The sequence below is a fragment of the Symphalangus syndactylus genome, chromosome 9, assembly GCF_028878055.3.
Source record: "Symphalangus syndactylus isolate Jambi chromosome 9, NHGRI_mSymSyn1-v2.1_pri, whole genome shotgun sequence".
Taxonomy (NCBI): Eukaryota; Metazoa; Chordata; class Mammalia; order Primates; family Hylobatidae; genus Symphalangus; species Symphalangus syndactylus.
This window is the reverse complement of record NC_072431.2, coordinates 79,874,513-79,896,852: the sequence shown is the minus strand read 5'-3', so window position 1 is coordinate 79,896,852 and position 22,340 is coordinate 79,874,513. Positions and strand designations below refer to the sequence as shown.

Sequence of the window (22,340 nt, the reverse complement as noted above, 5' to 3'; positions counted from 1 at the left end):
ATGTTGGCCAAGCTGGTCTCGAACTCCTGGCCTAAAGTGGTCCACCCGCCTCTGCCTCCCAAAGTGCTGGGATTACACGCGTGAGCCACCATGACCAGCCTCCAATAAAACTTTATCTGCAAAAGCAGGTTGCAGTTTATCAAGCCCTGCACTAGAAGAGCAGGTTCCCTGCCTGAAGGTTCAGGGACACAGCACTGAAATGGAACCACAACACACACCTTGTGGTGTCCTGGGCCTGGACAACGTGTATGTGCACTAACGCTGTTGCTCATATCTCCACCAAAAGCTGAGGCTCTGCAGGGCAGGATGGCAAGGAAAGTTTCTAAGACAGCTCATTTCTAAGCATGATTGTTTTTAATTCAGAAATCAGGAAACTATGAAAATAAAAACATTGCTTTTGGAAATTCAACAGTAAATTTAATCACCTATATAAAATTCACACGCAAGTTGTTTCATTTCTAACGCTCAGTTCAACATTGTGTACGGAAGTTTGTAGCCAAGCGCATTTTATTTCCTATTTTGCATTTTTCTGAAAGATAATAAATGTTGCTTTTATTTACCATAACTTTTGTCATAGGTGCATAATCCCTTCTTCAAAAGCCTGGAGGCTGGACATGGTTAAGAATTGGGAGTTTTTGGGAAGGGAGAACGATAACACAGTGTCCACATCGATGAACACAGATGTGCAGGGCCCAGAGGGAGCCCCATAAACCCCATCCCACTTCCAGGGCAGACCCTGTGTTCGGCAAAGCTCTGGACAGGTCACACTGGACTCTGCTGTGGCATAAGTGAGGAAATTTCTTGCTTCAGACCTTTTGATTTTAAAACGTCAGACAATGAGCTATAGGACCCTACTAACGGAGACCCCCCGAAGACCAAGGCAGCCGGCCCTCTCTCTCCCGTTGTCGCATTTTATTTGCTTCAGAATTAGTATCATTATTCACAACTATCTCACTTGCCAGTTGTTCCATGTCTGTCTCCTCCACTGGGATCCAGGGGCCCCAAAGATCTGCCTGCCGAGCTCAAAGCTGGCACCCTAGCCCAAAACATGTGCCTGGCACCTGGCTGGTGCTCTATCAAGATCCAAAGAATTAAAGATCACAGCCCTTGACTCAGCTTCTAAAGGATGACCAGGCGCCGGGAAATTTAGACATATTTCCTTTAATCCTCGCCACAACCCGGATACCATTAACCCTTTTCTACCAAAACTTCTGTATGGAAACTGCGGTAGGGAAAGTTGCAGGATTTCTCCAAGGTCAGAGAATTACAATGTGTCACATTCTAAAGGAAAACCTTAAGTCTTAAAAGTGAAGTGGGTCATCCCCAACCTTGCCAGAACCCCTCCCCAACTGCTGCCCTCCAACAGCAGGATGATTAAATGCATACAGTAATTTTGGTGCTTCTATGCATATTTTAAAAATCACATCAGTGACTCACAGACTGAACCATCTATCTAATCCAAGCCACTGCTGCAAGTGAACAGCTAGAATTGGAAAATTATTTGTAAGTTGAAGGTTTTAAGAATAAATTTTTCTCTATAAAACTCCGGAGATTTATCTAATTATTATTATATAATTACGATTGCTCAAGACTGGAACCCATTGTAAATCATCCCATATTCTGAGAAATTCTGGAACTGTCATCTTATTTTCCAGGAACAAGGGACATATGCTGCCAAGTCTTGCTGTCAGATTGTTTAAAGAGTAAGACAGGGCTTTCAAATGGCCCTGAGAAGCAATCAGTATTTCCTCAAAGCATGACAGCACACACAGAGAAAGCCCACCCTTCCTTCCTGGCTTCCTGGCTCCAGGAAAGCAGCCTGGGGCATCGGTGACTACAAACACCTAACAAGGCCATCAAGGGAGGAACTGACTCAGCTTGCACGTCTGCCACTTCTGTAGGTACCAGCAGGAAACTGGAAATGCCAGGAAGGGAGGGGAAGCTGACAGAACCTCTGTGGCCATTATCTGGCCCTAAAAGCCTACTCTATACCCAGCTGAGGACAGCACTACTAAAATGACCTCAGAGAGACTTTCCCTTGGGGATGTTGTTCTTTGAGCTCGCTGATTGCACTCTCTTGGGACTGAGTAGGAAGTGGCAGGCAGGGGTGAAGGGTGCAGTCGGGCCCGGACAACTAGCTGACGCTAACTGGCCACACGAGAACTGGACTCGTGACCCGTGGGTGCAGCACAGAGCTTTAATCGATGGGGGAGGCAACCACAGCCTCTTTAAGAACAAGAAAACAATTATGCAGAGGCAGAGGCAGACGCCTTTTCCAGAGCTCACAAACTACACAGACCCAAGGGTCACCACCAAACTTTGCAGTTCACTAAGGTTTTAATCCTCTTTTCTGGCTTGTAACCAATTTTGGCTTTGTGTCACATTCGATGATTAGAATGAATGGTATTCCTAATCTTCAGCCTTTCTTCGAAGGTTTGCTTCACTTAGATACCAAAAAAAAAATGTTCCAAGGCATCTTTTTGCAGCCATAATGCTGTAGGCAATTTCTCATCACAGTAGCTAAAAAGAGACTTCACAGACTAAGAGAGAAAATAGTAAGTTCAGAGCAGTGCAAAAACCTGACCAAAGCCAGAGCATATGAAAGGACTTCCAAACCTAGGACTGCTCCAGCTGAAAAGTCACAGGCCTGGGAGAGATGGAATAAGTACTTCCAATGACAAAAGCACGAGTAAGGATGAACCACGATTCGCGAATCAAATCTAAAGAACCAAAGACCATCCCCTAAAAATGAATCCGTCTACACCACCAAGTGAAAGTTCAAATAAAATCTGTTTCAGAAGATGAAGGGAACTTGCAGATGAAACTGTTCTAGCAGCCCATGAAGAAGAGCTAGAGAAAGTGAAGGAACAGAAATGAACTTGTTCTCCCACAAAATTCCACCTAGGGCTCTCAGGAAAGGAAAGAGGCAATCTGTGGAGAGGACTCCCTCTAGAACATCTGTTAAGACACCAAGCCCTTTCTCCTTCCCACTCCCTCACACGTGAGCACGTCTCCAGGTGAATGTCCCGACATCCACCATCACTGCAGAACCCATCATCAGGAGTGTCTGGCTCGACCCAGAAGGTGAAAAACACAGTGCTTGCTTCATTCCAAACATGGAAGCCCGGCTCTCAGCGGGCAACTCTGTACTACAACCAAACTCTTTTAGAAAAGTATGCACAGTCAAACGGGAATATGACCACGCTATCTTACAAGGCAAAGCAAGACACAGAAGACCGAGGCAGAAAGGGCAGTGGGCCTCTGCACCATAGGACTTGTCACCAGCCCCTGCTCCAGCGTGTCCTAGTGACCTGAGAGCTACAGAAACGATCCATGGCTGCTGGCGACATGTGTGCCCTGGCCCTCGACCAGCACCATCGGGCCAGGATCAGATATATGTGCTCGCCCATACCTGGTAGTACGGATGGTGCAAAAAGGAATCTGGGCAGCCGGCTAAAGCCATGGGTTCCTTCTGCCTTCTTCAAATTACATTTACTGCGCTGCAGCACCTGGAATAAAGACAGACCGTGAGAAGCCAAGCCAGAAAAAAAAAAAAAATCCACTACTTATGGCTGGTTCAAGTGTGAAATGTCTGAATGGGCAGCTCTTGGCCTTAGCTTGTAGGTTCAGTAAGGACACTTGCTCGGGGCACCAGCTTTTTGATGACATGCAAAGATGGTCCCCAACTATGGGGCCCTGAGAGGTCATCTGTGAGGTCAAAAGTCTGTGGGATAGAAGGGTGCCCAGAGTGGTGAGGGTGACATCAGACCCTCTAAATTTAACTCACACATTCTCAGCACTCTCCTGCACTGCCTCACCCTTCTTCCCTATACCATCTATTAACACCCTGCAAACTTCATCATGCTTTCACAAATAGGGATTCAGACAAACTCTAAAGAAGCCTGGAAAGGGTTGTGTGTGTGTGTTTGGGGCCAGGACCACAGAACATCATTTGAGTGAACACTAGCTCCACCAGCCATAGAACAAATCGGAATTCTCAGTGGACATCCAATCTGACAAACTCATTCCACACTCTCCCCTGTGGGCCACGGCACCTAGTACCGAATAAAATGAAGGATATTAATTCTAACAATCAGAATAACAACAACAAAAATCAAGACAAGACCCTGTTATGGGATGAAGTGTATCCTCCCAAAGTTCCTAAGCTGCAGCCCTAACCCCTAGTACCTCAGAACGTGACTGTATTTGGAAGAAAGGTCTTTAAACAGGTCATTAAGTTAAAATGAGATGATTAGGGTGGGCCCTAATCCAATACAAGCGGTGTTTTTGTAAGAAGAGAATATCAGAACACAGACTTGTACAGAGAGAAGACCATGTCAGGACACCTTGAGAAAATGAACATCTGCAAGCCAAGGAGAGAGGCCTCTGGAGAAACCAAATCAGCTGATACCTTGATCATGGACTTCCAGTATCCAGGACTGCGGGAAATGGGACTTCTGCTGTTTAAGTCCCCTCGCCCCCTCCCCAGTCTGTGGCACTTTGTTATGACAGCCTTACTAAACTAACACAGACCCAAAATATAAAATCACTACGAAATTCTCATCACAGCTAAAAGGAACAGATGCATCCCAGATCTGTAAAATTTACTACCAACCATGTTTTCTGCAAGAGTTTCTCTAGAATCCCTCAAATCACCAAAGAATGCCCCAGAACACTTTGCTGGGGCTGAAAGGAAGCGGTCAACAGCAGTGGAAGTACTGGCACAATGAAGGGAGCATGTCCATGACCTGGCTCAGACGTCCCCAACCTACTGAGTGAGAACTGTGGCCGCATCCACCCTTCACCTCTGCCACGACCAGCAGCCCCAAGGCCTCAGCCTTCTCCGGCTCACAGTCAGTCTGTCCTCGGGGTAGCTGGTGTTACACGTCAACAGCCCAGGCTCTAATTCCCAGTCACTTAGTCAAACACCAGTCTGGCTGTTGCCATGAAGGTATTCTGTAGGTGTGGTTAATGTCTACAGTCACTTGGCTTAAAGGAAATGACCCTTAACAGAGGCATTACCCAATCCACAGAAGGCCTTAAGAGCAAACACTGAGATTTCCTAGAGAAACAAGAATTTAGCTTAAGACTGCAGCAAACTCCTGCGTGAGTTTCCAGCCTGCCTGCTCTGCAGATTTCAGACTCGCAAGTTCCTTAAAATAAATCTTTATATACTGAATACATATGAATATAAATATTTATATATTTAAATATATATTTATTTATTTTCATACACATATAGGTTTGGGTTCACTGGACAGGCCGTCACCCCTAGCCCTTGAGGTGGATCAGTGCCCCAAATCATTTGCTGCCAGATGGCAGGACCATGCCTGGATGTCTTCTGCGGGCAGCCAGGCGGCCTCTGCCTTCCACACCAGCAAACACAGTCTTTGTGCGTCTCCTCACTCTCTACCTCATCCCACCGCCTCCCATGTCCTAGCCCCATCTCTAAACACTCCTTCTGCCTTCTCCCCTAACTGCAGGGACCTGTTTCTCTCCCCTTCTCCCACATCTCTGAGGGCCTGGGAGAGGAAGGAGTGTCCTCTTGGCCACCTTGCCCGCTGGGTGACAGTTCTGCCGCATCCCACCAGGCTGCCCACACCCCCCGTGCACGCCGCATGCCTCCCTGCTGTGGTCATCTCCCAGTCTCCCAGCTCATCCGTGGAGACTCACTGGCCCTGACTAATACGCCTTCTGGAATTCCTGGATGTGTTTGACATATCGAAATATGTTCTTATTTTCTCCCTGAAGTTTCAAACTTAACGTGTGTTAAGACTGTCAAAAATATCACTTAATATGCCAATTTTATTATCTAAATATCACCTTTGAAAGTATTTGCCAAAGGAGATTGCTTCTCAGCCAGGAAAATATGTGTCCCATTAGCCCAGTGGAACAGTTTCCTTGGGACAAGTAAACTACAGTTAGATATAGTAAGAGGGCTGGGCTATCTCTGGTCTCTAATAAAATGTAACTAATCCACAGCTAACATCATGCTTAATGGTGAAAGATGAAAAGCTTCTCCCCTGAGATCAGGAACAAGACAAGCACGCCAACTTTCACCACTTCTATTCAACATAGTATTGGCCAGAGCACTGAGACAAGAAAAAGAAATAAAAAGCATCCAAATTGGAAAGGAAGAACTAAAATCACCAAGGTTCAGAGATGATATATGACATAATCTTATATGTAAAAACCCTAAAGATTCCATAATAAAAAACTATCAGAGTTAGTAAATAAGTTCAGCAAAGGTACAGGATACAAAGTGAACATGCAAAAACCATTTGTGTTTATAAATTAAGACCAATCCAATAGATAATTAAGAAAACAATTCCATTTACAATAGCATCAAAAGTAACAAAATATTTAGAAATACATGTGATCAGAGGTGAACTACTTGTACACTGAAAACTAAAACACTGCTAAAAGAATAAAGACATAAATAAACGGTAAGACACGCTATGTTGGAGGAACTAATATTGTTAAGATGAAATACTACCTAAAGCAATCTACAAATTCAATGCAATCCCTATCAATATCCTACTGGCATTTTTTTGCAGAAACAGAGCTGAGGGTGTGTAAAGGGCTGATCTTGTGAAGTTCTGTGAGCAAGCTGGCTAAGATTGAAAGGGGATGATTTAGGTTTTTCTGTAGGTTGAACATTAAAATGAAAGCACACTGCTGCAGAGCCAGAACATGGGCCCATGTGTCTGAATAACAGGGTTTCCTTAAAAAAATTGATCTGCTATTCAGTGAAAAATTGTAAAGGACTCTAAAAAGTTTATGAAAATCTTACCTTATGGTCAAACTATTTAAAACTAATAAAAACATTAAAACTAGACAGATTATAAAGTTTTACTAAAAAGTGGCTTTAGCATTAAAGATGTACTAATACAAACATGAAATTTCGTTTTCTCTTTTGAAAAAGATTTTTATATAATATTATGACAATGAAAGATTTTTTGTTTGCCTTTTGAGTAAACTACAGAAAAAAAAAAACTGGAAGAGAAAGAACAAAAAAACAAACAAAAGAAAAAGCCATCCTAAAATTCATATGGCTTCTCAAGGGACCTGAACAGCCAAAACAATCTTGAGAAAGAACAACACGGAGAACTCACACTTCCTGATTTCAAAACTTACTAACGGCTGGGCATGGTGGCTCATGCCTGTAAACCTAGCACTTTGGAGACTGAGGCGGGTGGATCACTTGAGGTCAAGAGTTCGAGATCAGCCTGGCCAACATGGTGCAACCTCATCTCTACTAAAACTACAAAAATTAGCCAGGTGTAGTGGTATGCGCCTGTAATCCCAGCTACTTGGGAGCCTGAGGCAGGAGAATTGCTTGAACCTGAGGGGTGGAGGTTGCAGTGAGCCGAGATTGCGCCAGTGCACTCAAGCCTGGGCAACAGCCAGACTTCATCTCAAAAAAAAAAAAACAACACAAAATGAACAACAATAACAAAAAAACTTACTACCAGGCTACAGTAATCAAAACAGTCTGGTACTAACATAAGGACTAACATACACCAGTGGAATAAAACAGACAGCCCAGAAATAAATCCTCACATATATGGTCAACTGATTTTCAATAAGGATGCCCACACCATTCACTGAGGAAAAGACAGTCTTTTCAATAAATGAATGGTTCTGGAGGCTGAGTGTGTTGGTTCATGTCTGTAAACCCCACACTTTGGGAGGCAGAGACTTGAGCCCAGAAGTTTGAGAACAGCCTGAACAACATGGTGAAACACCGCCTCTTAAAAAATTAGCCAGGCATGGTCATGTGCACTGTAGTCCCAGCTAACTGGGAGGCTGAGGCAGAAGGATCAATTAAGCACAGGAGTTGAGGATGCAGTGAGCTGTGATAACGCCACTACACTCCAACCAGGGCAACAGTGAGACTGTTTCAAAAACATAAAAATAACCAATTTTTTTTAAACGGCCCTAGGAAAACTGGACATCAGCATGTAACAAAATGAAGCTGGACCCTAAACTTACACCATAAGCAAAAAGTAACTGAAAATGTATGAAAGACCTAAACGTAAGAGCTAAAACTACAAAACTCTTAGAAGTAAAGACAGGGAAAAATCTTCATGACATTAAATATGACAATGATTTCTCAGATATGACACCAAAGGTGCAGGCCAAAGAAAAAATAAACTGGGCTTCACCAAAATTCAAAATGTTTGTGCATCAAAGGATGCTATCAAAAGATTGTAAAGACAACACATAGAATGGGAAAAAATACTTACAAAGCATTTATCTGATAAGGGATTAAAACCCAGAATATATAAATGATATGGTTTGGCTCTGTGTCCCCACCCAAATCTCATGTTGAACTGTAATCCCCAGCGTTGGAGATGGGGCCTGATGGAAGGTGACTGGATCATGGGGGTGGTTTCTAATGGCCTAACCCCATCCCCCTAGTGCTATCTCATTATAAAGTCCTCATGGGATCTGGCTGTTTAAAAGTGTGTAGCACCTCCCTCTTCACTCTTTCTCCTGCTCCCGCCACGTAAGATACGCCTCCTTCCCCTTCACCTTCCGCCATGAGTCTAAGTTCCCTGAGGCCTCCCCAGCCATGCTTCCTGTACAGCCTGCGGAACTGTGACTCAATTAAACCTCTCTTCTTTATCTCTTCTTTATAAGTTACCTAGTCTCAGGTAGTTCTTTATAGCAATATAACAACAGACTAGGCCGGGCGTGGTGGCTCACACCTGTAATCCCAACACTTTGGGAGGCCGAGGCAGGCGGATCACCTGAGGTCAGGAGTTCAAGACCAGCCTGGCCAACATGGTGAAACCCCATCTCTACTAAACATACAAAAATTAGCCGGGCATGGTGGCGGGTGCCTGCAATCCCAGCTACTCAGGAGGCTGAAGCAGGAGAATTGCTTGAACCCAGAGGCAGAGGTTACAGTGAGCTGAGATCATGCCATTGCACTCCAGCCTGGGCGACAAGAGCAAAACTCTACCTCAAAAAAAAAAAAAACAGACGAATACAATAAAGAATGCCTACAACTCAACAACAAAAGACATAAGCAACCTAATCTAAAAAGGCACAAAGGGCTTGAATAGACTTTTCTCCAAAGAAGATATACGAATGGCCAAAAAGCACATGAAAAGGTCCTCAACATCACTAGTCATTAGGGAAATGCAAATCAGAACTGCAACAAGATACCACCTGACACCCATTAGGCTGACTGATATAAAAAATAATAACCACAAGTATTGGTGAGGCTGTGGAGAAACTGGAACCCCTGAGCACTGCTGGTAGGAATGCAAAATGGTGTTGCTGTGGTTGAAAATAATATGGTGATTCCTCAAAAATATTAAACATAGAATTAACATACGATCCACTTCTAAGCATATAATAGCAACTCCACTTCTAAGCATATAATACAAACTAATCAAAAGCAGAGGCTCAGGTACTTCTATACCCATGTTCATAGCAGCACTATTCACAAGAGCCAAAAGGTGGAAGCAACCCAAGTGTCTACTGATGAATTAATGGATAATTAATCAATAGACAAACAAAATGTGGTATATACATACATGGAATGTTAAGGGACACGGTCTCCCTCTGTCACTGAGGCTGGAGAGCAGTGGTGTGACCAAAGCTTGCTGCAGCCTCAAATTCATGGGCTCAAGCAACCCTTAGCCTCCCAGGCAGCTGGGACTTATTGGACTAGAGGAGTTCACCACCATGCCCAGATAAAAAGCTCACTTCTGAACATCCTACAGTTATACAACTGGATCATCTACTGTGCTACTTTAAAGAGTTCAGATTCTAAATCATCAGCTGATTTATTAAAATATGTGATTCATATTCATAGATAATGAGGAATCGTTTTATAAGCCAGTAGATAGATAGCAGCTTTATGTCTGTAATAACTAAAGACTTTCTCATTAACCGTTCTCAGATGATTAAGAAATTGTATCAATATCTGTTGTCTTTTTGCTTCCCTTGATTAAAAGGGCCTGCTAACAAGTTTGGCTTGCTGTGGTGGTTTCACATTGTCCTTTTCTAATGTCGAAGGTTAAACCCTCCTTTGCAAGATTACCATTATAAATAATGTATTAAAATTTGTTTATTTTAATTAATGAAAATTTAAATAATCTTCATCATAAAGCTTAAACTTCTTTATTAAACTATAGTTCAGAAAAATCGTTCAGGCAGAGTCAAAAGTTTACTTATTCTAAAGTCAACATTTTTCTTAACAATGCCAATATTTACACTTCTGGATCCAGCAGCTGAAGTTGAACGTCTTTGTTTTTCTGATTATATGGGTTGTTTTTTGTTTTTCCATGTTAGGGCAACTTGTACTAGGTAAATTAAAATGATACAATGGTCATAAACTTGAAAAATGTTGCACCCAATAACACTTTTTCTGAAAAGTACATTGGGTGTTCCTAACTGAAACTCTAGAGTCGGTAGACTGTAGATGATACTCTTAGGCCCTCACCTCACAGCTAATTGCAAATCATGTTTATGATGGATTTAAACTGTAGAGCATTTACCCTCCTATCTGAAAAGATAGTCAAATAGACATCTTCTAACCCAATGCCAGTAAGCAGATGACCAAATGACACATCCGTGACCAATCCATGCTCACCCTGTCTATCCCACATGGCATGTGGCTCATCACACATGGCAACGTGCTAAGTGCATGCTAAGAACCCATGCAATCCACTCTCATATCTCCTTTTCTGTTCTACTGTATTTATTAAAAACGCTTTTCATGACCTACTAACTTGATTTCAAGACCCGATAACAGGTTGAAACCCACAGTTTGAAAATAGGGCAGGGCTGTGTTTGGGCTTATGGTCAACATCGGGGTCACCAACTTCAGTTGGAGGGCCTGCTCCCTCACATCCCCTCCCATGCCTGCCCCTTCATACCCAAGTGCTGTCCAGGGCACAGAGAGGCTGGCCCACTGGCCTTTCCCTTTCTATTGCCTCTTCACCACTCAGTCCTCACTCTTCCCCTCCCTGGCTCAGGAGAGCCAGAAACATTCCCAGCAAACACCACAGCTCTTATGCCACCTCTTCCTTTGACTCCCGCTCTTCGAAAACACAGCTCATCTGCTTAAAGGAACCTAGCCAGCCCGGGAACTGTGTGAGGCTGGAGGGAAAGTCATGTGACTGTGCCACACGAATCCTTTCTTTTGTTATTTAGCCACAAACCCAAAACGTGCATTTAACACTACTAGAACATTTTACTGCATTCTTAGGAAATCTACATTGAACGTGTGTTTCAGACTTTCTCCTCTCTCCCCCAGAATGCTGGCCCCCACTTGCAAGTCACTCAGATGACAGTCGCGTGTCTGCCACACCTGACCCATTCAAGTGGCACACCATTCTAGCTCATCGCCCTGGTGTATCTTCTCCATGGCAACAACCACTTCTTGACAGCTTCACTTTTGAGACAGTCACAAACCCCATCTTGTTCAAGAACTCAGTCTTGTTCCCTGCCATACCCAGAACAGCACATAGTAACAGGGACCCAAGAAAGATTTGCTGACTAATAAGGGTAAGTTGTATAATTAATGATGATCGGGTTAAATAATAAAATTCAATTTAAAATTTAAAATTTTAGAAAGACGTTCTGAGTCTTAAATCATCGTAGAATTGTTTTTTTAAAAGCTGTACCTTCCATAAAAGCCAGAAGATCCTATTCTTTATTAAGAAAAATATAATTGAGCAGTGTTCATGGTATATTAAAATAATCACATGTAGAATGGAAAACAATATTTACATTTTAAGCCATAATAAAAACATAAAAAGAAACTAATAATTCTTTAAACATCAAAGGGAAAAATAGATGAAGACACATTCATTCAAAACCCAAACAATTTGCAACAGAAGAGAGAAGACATAGCAGTAAATGTCAGTCATCCAATTCTCCTTTTCAAAATAATATTCAAAACCATTCTAGTGAAAAAAAAAAATACCCAAGGCAAATAGAAAAGCCTTAAAAAGGCAGCTAGAAAAGAAAAAGACAGAATGGACAGATGTAAAAACCAAACACAATGCAAACAAAATAAAAGCAATGGTAGCAATGACAGTCAAGTGTCACTTAAAGCAAAGAAACATAATCCAAATATTAAAAAGCATTGCTAAAAGCATAATTGATAATGAATAAAAACAGTATTATCCTCCAAACAGCAAAGTATCAAAATACATAGATCTAAAATTAGAAGCAAGTTTAATAAAAAGTTTACACTTCAATAAAAAGTTAACATTAAAAACAAACACAAACAACAAAAACTATGAGAGTCTCAAGGAGAAAAAGAGGAACAGTAGTTGTTGCAAATGTTGGTCTATTATGTAGGACAAAGAAATAAAATTGGAATAATGAGTAATGAGAAGGCATTAATTGATATTTATGAAAAACAGGCATTTGCAAATATTTATAAACATTTGCAAAATCATTATTTTTTAAAAATACTAAACCACAAAGAAGAGCAGTGCATTTTACAAGAATGCAAAGATCTCTGGAGTTACAGAACACGGCCCCAAGGAAAAACCTGTTACACGCTGCCTCCTCCCAGCCTGCATGCAGCTGCAGACAGGACTCCAAATGTCCAGCACTGAGACACGGACCATAGGCCAATGTGCCAAGGGGCTCCATGATACAGCCAAATACAAGAAAACCAGAAATTAGTAACATGTGTTAAAAAAAAAAAAAAACTAAGGCACTTGAAAATTAAAAACAAGCTCTGGCCTAAATAAGTGGTTCAAGGAGGAAATAAAGGTACAATACAGTCCTACACAATTAGGACAATGCACACCCCCATGTGTTAAGACAAATAAAATGAAGCAAGAGAAATAAAAGAAGAAAAACTCATGCCATGAAACACATCTTTTATAAAGACAAAATAAATGAACACCAATCCATCCGTCTTGAACCAGAAAGAGGGAAATACAGTCAAAAATCGGAAAGCAAAGCATGACAAAATTTATTAAAATCCAAGAAATGTAATAAAAGACAAATCTCTTAAATGTATAGTCAAGAAAAACATACAAAATTTTAAACAATGAAATACAATGATTTTTAATCATACAGTAATTTTTTGCACGCCAGTAAAGAAATAAATTTTGAACATTACTGAAATTTTAATTTTTACAAAAAAAATACATACCCAAATCAGAATCATCTAAAGTAAAAACACTTAAAATATAAACAGTGAAGATGAAATTGAGTAAAACCCAAACTCCACCCACCTACCAATACAAAGCAAGTGAATGGACTTGGACGGAAAAACGAATCAATGACCATTAATTTGTCAAGGGAAGGAAAGAAAGATTCCAAAGCACCTATTAGTAACAGGCACTTGGCTCAGTGCTGTTTATGTATTTGTCTATGTGTAAACACACACACACACACACACAAACACACACACACAGCATCCATTCCCACTGATCACAACAGGAAAATGAAGTGCTGAGATGAAGGCCCAAGGGCTGGTGATGGGACTCAATGAAGGAGACGGAGCTCAGTCCAGGAGTCCATGCTCTTAACCAGGATCCTACAAGTCCTAGGGTTTTCAAATGATGGTCCCTGGACATACAGAATGGGCGTCACCCAGGGGCTAACATAGCATACAAATTCTGGAGCCCAGACCCTGACCCACTAAACCAGAAACTCAGTGGAGGGGGTGGGGTCCCATAACATGTGTTTCCGCAAGCCCCTGGATGATTCTACTGCTGACACAGTCCCAACTACTGGACTGCACATTCCATCACTAGGGGGAAAGGGGAAGACTCTGCATGCCCAGGCTGCGTCCCAGACCAAGGAAAATGAATCTCGGGATGGGGAGGGGGTGGGGGGTAATAGTGTTATAAGCTCCTCAGGTGTTTCCAAAGGTAAGCACCACCACTCTTTTCTTTAAATTACTGTTGGTTTCTATGATGTCTGCAGGGGGAAAATATTGGGGAAAAAATTCAGTAACGCTTTGAAGAATCATATCCCACTTCCTGGGGGCTGGGAAGGGGGAACCTGCTGCTACTACGCTGCTTGAAGTAAAAACTATACTCGGTTCCTTAAAATGCCCTAACCGAATCCTAAGTACTAGATCCCTAACTAAAAGCGGTACCTGTTCTGCTTCCTGCCTTAAAAAAAAAAAAAAACTCTTGGGTTTTTTGGCATATGCAAACACGAAGAATGCCTTTTAGAACACCAATTTCCGCTTTTCTTCCACAATGCATTGATGGGAGAAGGGGGAGAGGGCACAGATTCAAGGGCTATTTTAATTATCTGCAGCAAAGCATGACCTCATTGCTTCCAACTGCACATTATTAGGTACAAGGGTCTATATGTGACCATAGGTATGAGGATGACCTTTGATTTTTTATTCTCAGCAGTTTGAAAAAGACTTGTGTGGCATATTCTATTCAAGCATCTACAGTTCCTTCCACTTCAGTAGTCTGGTCAGCCTCCTGACAGAAAAGAGTAAATTTTTTAAATCAACACATGATCCTGAATCTGTTTCAATAGCTTTGAAATGTAAGTGTGGGTCAGATCACGCAGCGCTGCGAAGCACAGCACCACTTTATGGTGGCCACATCCCTACTGTCATTTGTGGGAAGCATCAAGTCCCCTCCACAAACCTGTGCAGAGACACTAGCACCATCCCCACTCAACCGATGAGAAAGAATCCAAGTAACTTGGCCAGCAGTCACTCCTGCTGCACATCTGCTCTCCACAAATCCAGAGCCTGAGTCCTGAAGCGGACAGCACAGAACCCCAACAGCGAGATCCTACTCAGGAGAACCAGGAGAGGCCGACACCAGAAACTAATTTTCACTTTCTAGGCACCTTCACCACTAGCACTGGTGTCGGAGAGAAGGTCTTCCCTTTTGCTGTGCTGTGGTCCACACACAGACACGAAGGCCCAGGGCAGGACTGTTAATGCAGTGATCCAACTGATTTGAGACCCAGAAAGTCAACAGAAAACTTGAGCAAAGGTAACCACAGAAAACAGCCTAGGCTATCCACAGGCAGGAGGTCCTCGAATCCCTCCATCCTAAAAGCCTCACCAGAGGAAAACACCAGTTTTCTAGTCCTGAAAAGAGGAGGGGTGATGAAGGCCACCTCCACATGCAGCTTTCTCAAGCTGCATTCACCGAGAGTGGATGCCCCTACTCTGTGGTAGGCGTGTGCAGAGAAGAGGAACCCATGTGTGCAATGAAGTCTAGACACACTGTGGAACAGGTCAGAGTACTGCCTCAATCATACAGATTAGGACGCAGGCGCTGCAACACCACGACCACAGAACCTCATGGAAAAGAAAAGAAACCGCATAGAACCATCACAGGCCGGCAGGTTGGAGTCAAAGAAAAGGACGGCAGGGAGGGAGCAGTATCAGGTGCTCCAGAGATCAAAGCATCCTACCTTTATGCACCCCGGGAATATTGGCATGGAGAAGGATGGGGAGAGAAGAACAAACATTACACAGCTGAGCACTGAACAAAGTAGGAGTTGGAGCACCAACACCCCATGCAGTAAAAAATTCATGTATAATTTTTTACTCCCCAAAAACTTACCTACTAATGACCTACTGTTGACCAGAAGCTTTATCAATAACATAAAGTCATCAACACACATGTTGTATGTTATATAGGTATTACATACTGTATTCTTAGAATAAAGTAAGCTCTTTGGGAGCACTTCCTGTTTCACTAGTATGGGTCCCCTGTGTTATTCAAAGCTTACGGTATTGCATTAAACATGAAAAATACACAAGACCCACGAGAGGTCACTTTTTAATGCAATGAGCAATTTACTGGGAAGGGAGCTTCTCACATGGAGATGATTAGCATCACATGGCATTTAAAGTGTATACTTGCAACATTTTAGCTCACAGCAACAGTGGAATTATTACAGTAGTACAATAATTCTTTCATAACTATGAAATTAAGTGCAATATGTACTAGAGTTAATTTTATGCAGTGATGATTTCATACAGCACCTTCGTGGGTTTTTTTACATTTCTGTCAACAAATGCCTCCATGTATGGTCTGTGTTTGTGTTAAGTTTTGACAAACTTTAACTTTTTTATAATAGATTTGTATATATTTTACAGTAACAGCCTAGTCTTCCACATATATTTTGTGCATTCATGACATAGCCTTTTCTTAATTTTTCTGGTATTTCTCGGCTATGCTGTAATATTTTTCAAACTGTTGCAAATCTCCAAAAAATTTTCTAGTAATTACTGAAAAAAACTCCACACATAAATAGACTCACACAGTTCAAATCCCTGTTGTTCAAGAGTCATCTGTAATTTTAAATTTGCAATGCACATTACTTAAATATAGATTTAAAATTGAGTTCCTTTTAAAAGAACTTATTGTTCTCCAATATATTAATATTTTTCTAAATTCATTAAAGATTTGTTTCTACCTTTGGAATCCTTGATACTTGAATTTTACAAATTCTTACGAATTACCGAATGCCTTTGGGTGTCTTCCAAGGAATAGATCTTTGTACATTTAAACTATAAGAAGAGAAACAAAAATTAAGAGACCAAATCAATTAAGACAAAGAAGGGAACAATTACCATGACAACACATTACCAACTATAACCCCCACTGGTCCGGAAGCACTGTCTTCCTTTGGGAATAGATAAAGCCAACGGGAAGGAAAAGCAAAACCACTCAGATCTGTCTTTGCTGCCTAAAAATACTGAATTTCATAACTGTTGGGAAAACGGCTAGAACTTTATCCAAAAAAATAAAAGATGCTCTATAAAACAGCCCTTGGATTTAAACACTTTATAAACTAAATGCGCTCCAAAGTCATTCCAATCAACACTAGATGGTAAACCATTTGTCCCTATAATAAAACCCAAATAACTCAGAGAAGACATCTTTTTACCTAAAGAAAACTTGTTAAAGCCCTCAAAAAGTTAATCACTCTTTCTAGACGCTAAAGTAGTTAATCACACTTTCTAGATGCTAAAGTAAGCTCTCGGCTAAATTAGGAAATACTGAAGATAGTGGCATCAGATCTTAATCTCATTCTTTTGGCAAATCTTGAACAAGGCCTGTGATTCGCTCTCTTCCCAATCAGGCCCAAAGTCCAGTATCTGAACTGTAAGGACCCTGTCCTGGGTGCCACTGAGAGTAGGACGTGGCAGTGTGAAACCATACAAGCTCCACAGGGAACCTGGTTTCTTCCAAGGAAGTGATAATCTGTACAGATGGTTCCCAACTTGACAATGGTTCAACTCAGAATTTTTCATCTTTATGATGAGTTGATGAGGATGTAACCCCATTTTTAGTTAAGAATCTCCTTACAACCTACCATTGGGTTAAAGTTTCTACCGAACGCTTGTCGATTTCGCACCATCAAAAAGCCAAAAACACAAAGCATTATTAGACCAAAAAATTAAAAGAGTCAAACCATCATTAAATCAGGCACCGTCTACTGTGTTGCCAGCACTGAATGCATTTTCAACTTACGACATTTGTGTCTTATGATGGGTTTATCAGGATGGAACCCTGTAAACCGAGGAGTGATTTATTTTCTTTTATACCTAAGACCGGGATTCTAATGAAATAAGGGAGGAGTGGGCACCCTCTGGTGACACTGCCAGACCCAGGAACTGTGTGGACTCCTGTGAGGGCCTTTTCTCAGCAGCACCAAAGAGGATAATGGCAATCACCAAAAACTACCTGCAGACCCTCCCTGCTGTGCTGCAAATCTTCATTCACCCTCAGCTACTCACTTTCTCCACAAAAGAGGCTTTTTGTCTATTACCCTAAACCTCCCATCCCCACCCTTTCCAGTGCAGCATCCCCAAACCCCTTCCTGCAGAACACCCATATCACTTCAGGGCCTGCACACCACCCAGTCTCTGCGCCCCGGGGCCTCCAGTCCCCAAGGCTCCCCTGGCCTGTCCCTGCATGAGCCATTCTGTGCTCCCGCCTCCATTCATGACCTCTTCCTGCCCATGTCCTCCCTCCCTTGGGCCCATGAACATTTGTGTGCATTTCCCACTTCAGGAGGGAAGGAAGGGAGGGAGCAAAAGGACGTTTCTCTTAACCATGTCCTCCTCTAGCTCTAGCCCTTTCTCTCTGTCTGCATCCCTCTGCAAGTGTTGACAAAGCATGTTCGAAACCCGCTGCCTCCCACCCCTCAAATCAGCAGTCTCTCCGAAGCCCCAGTTTCTGCAGCGAAATTCTCTCGAAACTTATTTGAATCATTAAGAGTTTCCATCATGGTCTCTTCTCACTGTCACAGTCATGGTCGCTGCTGGTGAGCACTACAGTGAGGAAGCCAGGCTAGGGAGAGACACGCGACCTATCCCTGAGCCACGAGCCCAGGCGCAGTAGCTGAACCTGGCCTGGGGCTGGGATTCCTGCTTTTGAGGAGGAAACCCACAAAGCAGAGCCGGTCCCCAGCATTCCCTCCAAATCCACAAAACAGAAGGTGCTCACAGTCAAACAAGTTCAGGTTTTCTATGAAGTCAAACGTTTTCCTTTCTTTCAGTGCTTCTTTGGGCCTTTCATCCAGTAAGGCAGCTCTCTCGAGGAAAAGTGGGGTGAAGCATTTTCAAAGATGGTTTTACCCTCTCTGGATTTTTCTCCCTCCACCCCGCTTCTCCATTTCACCCCCAGAGCTGACTGGGCAGGCACCCACCATGCTCACTGTTGAGGGCTCTGCTCCAACGCTGAGAGAAATGGCATGCAAGCATGGAGCAGGGCAGCTCCATGGGACCCCAGCTTCTATGCTGAAAACAGGCCGCCTGGGAGGAAAGAAGCTGAGAAACCAGTTAGCAGAATCCTTCACCTAGGCCTTGGTGGATGCTCAGGAGAGAAGTGGTGCATTCTGAATCTAGCAGGTGGGACACGTGAAAGAAAAGCGGAGTGGAGACCTCGGGCCTGGGCAAGTAGAAGGAGGGCATCTCTGGGCACTGAGATAGGAAACGCGTGGGAGATGACAAACGGGCAAGACGCATGTGTGCAGATGGGAAATTCTAGAAGGCAAGATGCATGCACAGGTGGGATTCCAGAAGGCAGGAAGCATACGTGCAGGTAGGAAATCACAGAAGGCAGGACACATGCGTGCAGGTGGTAAATTCTAGAAGGCAGGATGCATGCGTGCAGGTGGGAAATTCCAGAGGGTAGGATTGTTCTCATCCCCGCCTGCTGATGCTGGTGACACTGTTATTTCAGGATGGGGAGGGAGTGGATCTGCTCTAACAATTGAACGTAATCACTCACCCCCACCCCATCTTTAACGGGGTCCTGTGGATTCGGATTAATTACGGAAGCCCTAGGTAGGGGTTTTCCTCCTCTCTGCCTAAAACCCTGGAGGAGGCCCTGTGGCCCATGACGGAGCAGCCATGTGCTGGTGTTAGAGGTGGACATCAGACAGTGCACACCTACCTGCTATAGGCCAAGTGCCATGCAGATGGACATGAGTGGGCACAACAGCCAGGGAGAGCATCATTGCAGACGTGAGAGTTGAGCTCGGGAAAGTGTTGGAAATTAGGAGTGGAGAAAGGAGGTAAGAGAAACAGCATAACAAAACCAGAGGCAAAGGCACACACAACAGGCTGGGAGAATGCGGAGAATATCAGGGTAGCAGGGATGGGGTCAGGGGTAAAAACAAGCCTTTGTGGAACATTTATAATGGGCCAGGTTCTCAGCTAAGCGCTGACTTCCATTTTCCTTCTCATTCTTCCTAACAATACCCCAAGTGTTGCTGAGGAGGAGCCTGGGGCTCAGGAATGTAAGCAACCCCAGTGTTTAGCTGCTGTGGCAGGGATGGAGGCCTTTGGACCCCATAGTGCTCCAGGAATAGGGACCAGTTGGGGTAAAGGGCAATGATATCCATCTTGACCACGAAGACTCTGAAGTAAAACAACGAAGTTTCATGGAGACAGTGAGACCCACGTGTGCAAAATGTAACTTCTCCAATCCTCAAAACAGGGAAAAGCTACCAGGACATTTATTTCCAAAAGGCCGTAAGAAATCAGAACCTCTACTTTATAAAGAGGTGCTACATTAAAAGACATATTAAATAAAAACTCTTGTTCTCTCACCTGTAAAAGGGTGGAATGGGTCTAGACTCTACAATCTAGAGGATGCCACAATTTGTCAAACTCAAATGGTCTAGATGTTTACAAACACGTCAGTCAATTCTATATAAAATGTTGATTTTTTTTTTTTTTTTTTTTTTTTTTTTTTTTTTTTTTTGAGATGGAGTCTCACTCTGTCTGTCATCCAGACTGGAGTGCAGTAGTGCGATCTTGGCTCACTGCAACCTCCACCTCCTAGGTTCAAGCGATTCTCTTGCCTCAGCCTCCAGAGTAGCTGGGATTATAGGCACTCACCACCATGCCCAGCTAATTTTTGTATTTTTAGTAGAAACAGGGTTTCATGTTGGCCAGGCTGATCTTGAACACCTGACTCAGGTGATCTACCCACCTCAGCCTTCCAGAGTGCTGGGATTACAGGCATGAGCCACCATGCCTGGCCAAAATTTGGATTGTTACAAAATTCTTTAATGTATAATTGTGAAATGCAATTTTAAATAATTTTGCTTTGATAAAAGTAGATTTTTTTCTACTCTGGCCACACTCATCCTATATTACCAGAGCTTCTATAAATAATCTCCAGGAGTTCTTAGAAACTTTGTATAATTTGCAGAATTTGTCATTTTCAAAGCATTTTTCTTCCATTGGTTCTAAACACTGCAATAACTAGGTAATCATCTTCTAATGCAATCATCTACATCAATCATGCACACTCTGGAACCCTAGTCATCAATTCGTTGGTCTATGAAGTAATCCATCAAAATAACCATTAACAGTACAGAGAGGGCACCTTTGAAATGTTACCCTCTTCTCTCCTCCATCCCGTCTTCGGGCCCACAACTCTATTACTTCTGAAAGCATGAAATGCTTTAAATGTAGGTATTCAAGCAGAGTTTGTACTTATCATAAATCTCATTGCATGTTATTACATTCCTCCATCTTCCTTTAATTGAAACTGTAACTTAAAAAAAATTAATCTTCTTTTCAACTTAGGACAGACTGTAACAGCCTGTTGATCCTGCTACTCCCTTGGTGAGACTGCTGCCAGGCTGGCCCCACTCTCTCAAGTGGGGGCAAAGAAAAAAGGAGAACCTATTTCATGAAGACAGTTGGAATGTCTGGCCTGCAGATTGTCTACAGAAGCACAGAGGAGCCCTCCGGCAGCTCTCCGTGGGAAAGCACCCTAAAACCAGCTCCCTCTCAACCTCAGGAACTGAATTCTCTTGGGAGCTGCCAAGGCAGCAAGTTCTTTGCAAATTTTATCTTTTTTCAATCATAAATTTCAAGGATGACCATAAGCAACATCTTGGTCGACTCTGCTCTCACCACTCATATATAAAACCTTTCTGAAAAGTTGAGTTAACTTTGAATGCTGGACAAAGACCAAAATACATAAAATGAAAGGGGCTTTCCTGCACCATTTCTTGTCTTCCACCTAAGCAGGAGCGCACGTGGAGGAGCTATCCAACGGTTGCCATTCTCTCCCCATTTCAGGGCAATCCTGTTCAATAGAAGCTCCAATGATCACAGCACACGTTGAGTCTGTCGAGAGTCTCTCTTGGGGCAAGACATCTGGAAGTGCTAGGGAACGCAGTCCCACAAGTCTAATAACCAACTGCAGACAGAACTATATAGATGAGTATCACGCTTAGGTTTCCCAACGCCCACCCCCATCTGTGAAGTCAAACAGCCTGTTGTCAATACCAGAAGAGACAAGTTTGTACATCACAAAAGATACGCAAGTCCCCAATCTAATTATGCCAGCGACTTTGGAAGGAGAGCAAAGATAGCAGACACCCTGGGCAACAAATTACCCTAGGTCTCAGCATCAAGCCTGCACTCATCTCCTGGGTCCCAAAATAACTCACCACTGGTCAGAAGGATGGATGGACCCTTCCAAATCACAGCCTGGGCTGTCTGAGGACAGCTCTCCCAGGAATCATCTCTACCCACCTGTGACGTAAATGGAGTCAATAAATAAGGGTGCACTCTGAGGGTCCACAGTGGCTTGCTTGGCCCCCAAGCCTGCAAATCAGACTCGCCAAGAATTAATGAAGGCAGTGACCCACAGGGACCGAGAGCTCACTGACCGACAAGAGAGACGCCACGTCCCAGCCTTGGCTTGCCTTGGACACTGCTCTCCTCACCACTCCTACCCCTCTGTATCAGGACAGAGCTCAGACTCCAGGTAGACCCACAGCCATGTCCAAACCAGATGCCCAGGACCTCAGCAGGAAGAAATCCAATCCAAAAACAAGGAAAAAAGGAAGGACACTGCTTTCCTAGAAGCCTA

General features: G+C 43.1%; 1 protein-coding gene across 15 annotated transcripts in view; it reads right to left on the bottom strand.

Annotated features, from left to right (window-relative positions):
* Nucleotides 1-22,340, bottom strand: part of GRB10 (growth factor receptor bound protein 10) — a 204,259-nt gene that overhangs the window by 139,918 nt on the left and 42,001 nt on the right. For 8 of the 15 annotated variants that reach the window (XM_055293144.2, XM_055293145.2, XM_055293142.1 and 5 more), the window contains one exon: nucleotides 3,413-3,509. The exons of 4 other annotated variants lie outside the window; for them this stretch is intronic. In XM_055293144.2, the coding sequence (XP_055149119.1) occupies nucleotides 3,413-3,463 (51 nt within the window). In that variant the 5' untranslated portion in view covers nucleotides 3,464-3,509. Of the gene's footprint in view, nucleotides 1-3,412; nucleotides 3,513-18,645; nucleotides 18,724-22,340 lie in introns of those variants that run through there. 3 more of the 15 variants (XM_055293146.2, XM_055293148.2, XM_055293151.1) reach the window with 3 other exon arrangements.